The sequence below is a fragment of the Populus euphratica genome, unplaced genomic scaffold (assembly GCF_000495115.2).
Source record: "Populus euphratica unplaced genomic scaffold, PopEup_1.0 scaffold138.1, whole genome shotgun sequence".
In the NCBI taxonomy this organism is placed as follows: domain Eukaryota; kingdom Viridiplantae; phylum Streptophyta; class Magnoliopsida; order Malpighiales; family Salicaceae; genus Populus; species Populus euphratica.
The window spans coordinates 385,026-389,876 of NW_011500027.1; the positions used below are offsets into that span (position 1 = coordinate 385,026).

A 4,851-nucleotide genomic window follows, 5' to 3' on the forward strand; every position below is an offset into this window, starting at 1 on the left:
AAGTAAAGCTACATCGTCTCACATCGAGAAAGTCTTCGTTACATGTACGTATTTTAGCTACATGACATGTCTCTTCCAGTTGGTCATTGCCTGCAAGTCGTGACCCATCACCGTTTGTACGTGTCGGATTCTCTTTCTGATCAAATTAATAAAATCGCTTGACCCAATATGATCAATCGCAGCAAAATAATTAACATATGTTTTTATGAATATGTGCTAAATGATTTTATATAAATGAAAGAATATATTCAATAAAGTTGGGGTGAAGATCAAATACTGTTGTTGGCTCACAAAAAGTCAAGCAAAAACAGAATTTAACCTATTAATGGGTCATGGCGGCTAAAGACTAGATGACAAGCGCAAATCATGATAGACTCATGCAACAGGAATCCATGAACTGACTCGAAACTAACGAAATGTTACATTAACATAAGAAATGATTAAGTATATCACTGTTGTTCGTGGAGGATGTGGATGTATGTTAAAGACAAGCTAGTACAGACTACTGAATCAAGAAGCATGTCTGAGAAAATCACATTAAAGTATATAACTATTTTACAACTTTGCAGTGGAAGAATGGCTGGTCTTAAATTGCAATCTAGTTAGTTGCAATCACTTGACTAATTCTTTAACTAATCACAGTAAGTGAAAGCAAGAAAGATACAACAAGCATTGGTGAACACAGGCTTTGGGGGAGAGTTAGGCTTACATATAATCTTCCAAGAATAACTTGTCAGCCTCTTATCGGAGAAATGGTTTCTATCGTTGACCATCTCATCTGCCCGACCAGCAAAGATCATCCAATACTATTGCTTCTGTGAATGCACAGTTGTCTCACAAATAAAGCTCCAGTGCCACTGATGATTGAAATTCTTTGATGGCTACTTTTCCGGTTTATGTAGATAGTAACCAATTTGGAACCGCTTATGTTTTGATTTTAGCTGTGCATCCTTTAAGCAATTCATTTTCTCAAAGGGTCTACCACAGTCACATCTTCCTTTGAAATAATTTTCCCCTTAATTTTGTAACTATTTGATCAAGAACCCCTTCATTTTCAATTAAATACTGTTCAGCTGCATGTTCATTGCTAAATACCTCTCTGCCAATGACATAGCTGCTTCCTTCCTTCTTGATGAGACTCTGCTCACAAGCTAATTCCAAGACCTCAGATTCAAAGCAAAAGCCTCTCCCAAACTGTATCCCAATTTCAGCTTTTGTCATAGCAGGAGCCAATTTATTTTTCACGACTTGTGCACACACCCCAAGACCAGTAACCTGAATACATTGCATTATTTAACAAAACAAAACAGAAACAAGAACGTGAGATACTCAAAATCAATCAGTTCAAGAAAACTAACAACAAAAGCTTTGATTGTTAAAAAGTTTAAGAATGAGCAATGATCTGACAAGAGGTAAATTAGAAAAGAAAAGAAGACAGAAATTTAAAGCAAGGAGCACAGAATAATCAATTGACATAAACGAGATCAAGGATATACATGACTGAAAGTATGGTAATTCAAGCAGAATCTGAGAACATTATAGGCCCAGAACATCTTATTTGTCCATGTAAAAATTTATCACTTGTCTACAAAGCTTAGAAACTTCCCCACCAGACTTCAAGCAAAAATCAAACAAATATCCACATTAGGTTTTATGCAAAGAGCACATCTCTGAGGAACCTAACCATTATCATTTATTCAGCTTATTTGTTAACAATTACACTAAAGAATATACCTTGTCCCCAGTCTTGAGCAGTCCTGTTCTGATCATTCTCAAACGTACTGCCGAATAGAATTTCAAGGCATTTCCACCACAGGTGACCTCTTCTGCACGTCCTGATTTTAAACTTGTTCTAACCTGGAACATAATATTCACCAGAAAAATAATATTCACCACAGGTGAATATTATTTTCTCCATAAGTTACTGTTTACAGCTTCCATACAAAATATTTGAAACTATAACTATAAGTCTAGAACTCAACCTGATTAAGAAAAATAATAAGAGTTCGAGATTGGCACAATGAATAATTGATCTTCCTAAGTGCTTGGGTCATTAATCGTGATTGTACATCTTCAAAGGAGCCTCCCACCACAGTATCAATCTCACGTTGAGGAACAAGGGCAGCAACCTGTAAAATAAATGCATGGAACAGCATTAAGCATGATGAATGAGATAAGATCGCAAAAGAAGGATACTCTAAATCTATGAGTGTAATTTATAAAGAATCAAACCACCACAAAAAAGGTTATAATAATCATTGATAACAGGGCAAGGTTATGTACACGCAGATATGTGGGTGTAGCTATCCTCTTGAGAATTAATTACTTACACTATCAACCACGATAACATCTACAGACCCGCTTTTAGTCAGAGTGTTGACTACACTGAGCAAATTTTCAGCACAATCTGGACGTGAAATAAGAAGATTTTCTGTGTTTACACCCATTGATTTAGCAAGTGAATGATCCATAGCATTCTCTACATCAAGAAATGCACAATATCCTGACAAAAAGACAATTCAATGAGCAAAGATGATCCTACACTTTTTATGGTCCAGATTTAAAGAGGATATAATTATTTTAGCCACATGAGTAAAAAACACATCTCAAAAAGGACAAATACAGGTCAAAAGAACATAACAAAATCAAAATTAGTAATAAGTTGCCAAATATCATTAGAAATAAAGAATCTTTGTACCAATTTTTCAGTACTAAGAATGTTGCTAGCTTCTGGTGTATGACAGCAATATGCATAAGTAATTTTTGCGTGCTAAGAAGTTTGCCTCTTTTATTTGGTCATCCTCTGTCAGACTGCCACGACCAAAGATAATGAAAAAGAGTATTTGCTTATTGCTTGTCCAATGTAAGTCTATAGGAGGTGGTGGTAAGTAAACAAGCAGGATCAGATCACCGAAGCATAAATATATCTTATCCCTTTTCTGCAATTATTTATCTCTATATCTATCCATCCATGTGTTTGGGTGTGGTGGGAGTGTGTGGTTGTGTTTTATATGCAGAAGGAAACTATATCTATTTATTCATGTGCTTTGTTTGAGTTTAGGTGTGGGTGTGTAATCATATATCACACAGATAAATTCTGAAGTTATTTATTTTGGCACAAAAGAACATTTTCAGTAAACAGCGGTGTAATTAAGAAAATGTTTCAGCAAAAGTTTCAGAAAAGGAAGAAAAAAGGATTACGGGTTGACTGTAAGATTCAGGTAATTTGGAATACTGTAGCATCAACTAATCTTTCTGATAAAACTAAGTTCAGTGTTAAAAACAGTAACATGCCCAGCAGATTATAAAATCCCTCTACACAAACTTCAAGATTTTCATGGATAAAGTTAACAGCAGACTATGAAAAATCCCCAACAAAAACTTGAAACCAATATAAACCTATATCAATTTATTTCGTGCACAGTGCGTTGCACAGTTGCAAGAAAAAGGAAAGTGGAATCCAGTGATTCCTATATAAAACAAAAATATGGAACAGTCCTATCATTTCCTGTGTGCTGGGAATAAAAGACAAGGACAAAAAGGTCACTCTATGCCTTCCTAAAGAGCCTTGCTGGAAATAGAAAACGCTACAGATCACAAAAAAATACAGGTGACAGGCTATGCCAGTGGAACAAAGGTAATGAATCCAGTGATCATTACATAAAAGGCAACAAGGAAAAAGTGTGTGAAATAGAGAGATACAAGATGACTTAATATAAGGACCGGTTTTCTTTCTTAACAAGGATTAATAACTGAAATTGGTTAATGAAATCTCCAGTAATCATATCAAAGTTCCAAAACCTATAAATATTTAGTATGGATTTTACTATGTAGTGCTCCAATTAAAATCAATCTGAAGTTCTTGAAATCTATGTTACATGTCTGATATTCAAACTGCAATAATCAATTAAAAATAGAACCTGATTTCCTTGTTAAGGTCATGCATGCCTACTTTCATGGAATGTAAAACAGAAAGCATGAGAAAGCTAGGAGCACACACCTCCAAGCTTTTGAGCTTCCTTGATAATGTGAAGTGCAATAGTTGTCTTGCCAGAAGCTTCTTGCCCATAGATTTCAACCATTCTTCCCTGCAGAGTGCAAGGCAGATTTCTAAGCAGCGTTGTCCTGATGATTTTTCAAAATTCATGGATAAACTAAAAGGTTCACAATCAAAAAGACTATTGATGTACATATGCTAAATGTGTAGCTTCATTTATTTTCACAACTGCAGTTTCCATCCAAACAATCACAAGAGTTCAGCACTGATAAGCATGCCATAATTAAGTTCCTTAGCGATTCATCACCATGGCCCCCGCATAGAAGAGAGAATCATATATCAAATAATAACTAACAAATCCCAAAAGCAACTGACACAGCAAAGGAATAGAATGCATAAACCTTTATGACAATCCAAAGAATATAAGATTGAACAAACATGGTAGACAAACATGCTAATCATATATAACCCTTTCACCTTCGGTAATCCACCAATTCCAAGTGCAAGATCAAGCTTCAACGAGCCTGTTGATATAATAGAAGCTCTTCGTGAGCTGAAAAACCGCTGCAATGACAGCATAGACTCTCTACCAAATTCACCAGCAAGCTGGGTGAGAGCCAAACGAAGCGCATTATCTTTCTGTTTCGCTTCACCCTTGTCATGGAGTTCATCAGGTTCAAAATCTGAAACTTCACCAAGCAGTACGAAATCATTCTTAAATTTTCGAACTTCACCCAAATCATTCACACAACTCCAGCCAAATAATTTCCGCATTCATTTCTGCATGTGAATTTATAGATAATAGAAATTAGCAACAAAAAAAAAAAAGCTGATTACCTACAGAAGAAAGAGTG

General features: G+C 35.5%; 1 protein-coding gene across 1 annotated transcript in view; it reads right to left on the reverse strand.

Annotated features, from left to right (window-relative positions):
- Window positions 1–398: 398 nt before the first annotated feature.
- The window catches only part of LOC105142269 (DNA repair protein recA homolog 2, mitochondrial-like), a gene marked incomplete at its 5' end in the record, with an annotated part of 4,798 nt that continues 345 nt past the window's right edge, over window positions 399–4,851 (reverse strand). Inside the window, 7 exons of the mRNA XM_011049822.1 lie at window positions 399–1,275; window positions 1,735–1,857; window positions 1,983–2,129; window positions 2,331–2,503; window positions 4,001–4,088; window positions 4,475–4,680; window positions 4,835–4,851. Of these exons, the coding sequence (XP_011048124.1) occupies window positions 988–1,275; window positions 1,735–1,857; window positions 1,983–2,129; window positions 2,331–2,503; window positions 4,001–4,088; window positions 4,475–4,680; window positions 4,835–4,851 (1,042 nt within the window). The remainder of the gene's footprint in view (window positions 1,276–1,734; window positions 1,858–1,982; window positions 2,130–2,330; window positions 2,504–4,000; window positions 4,089–4,474; window positions 4,681–4,834) is intronic.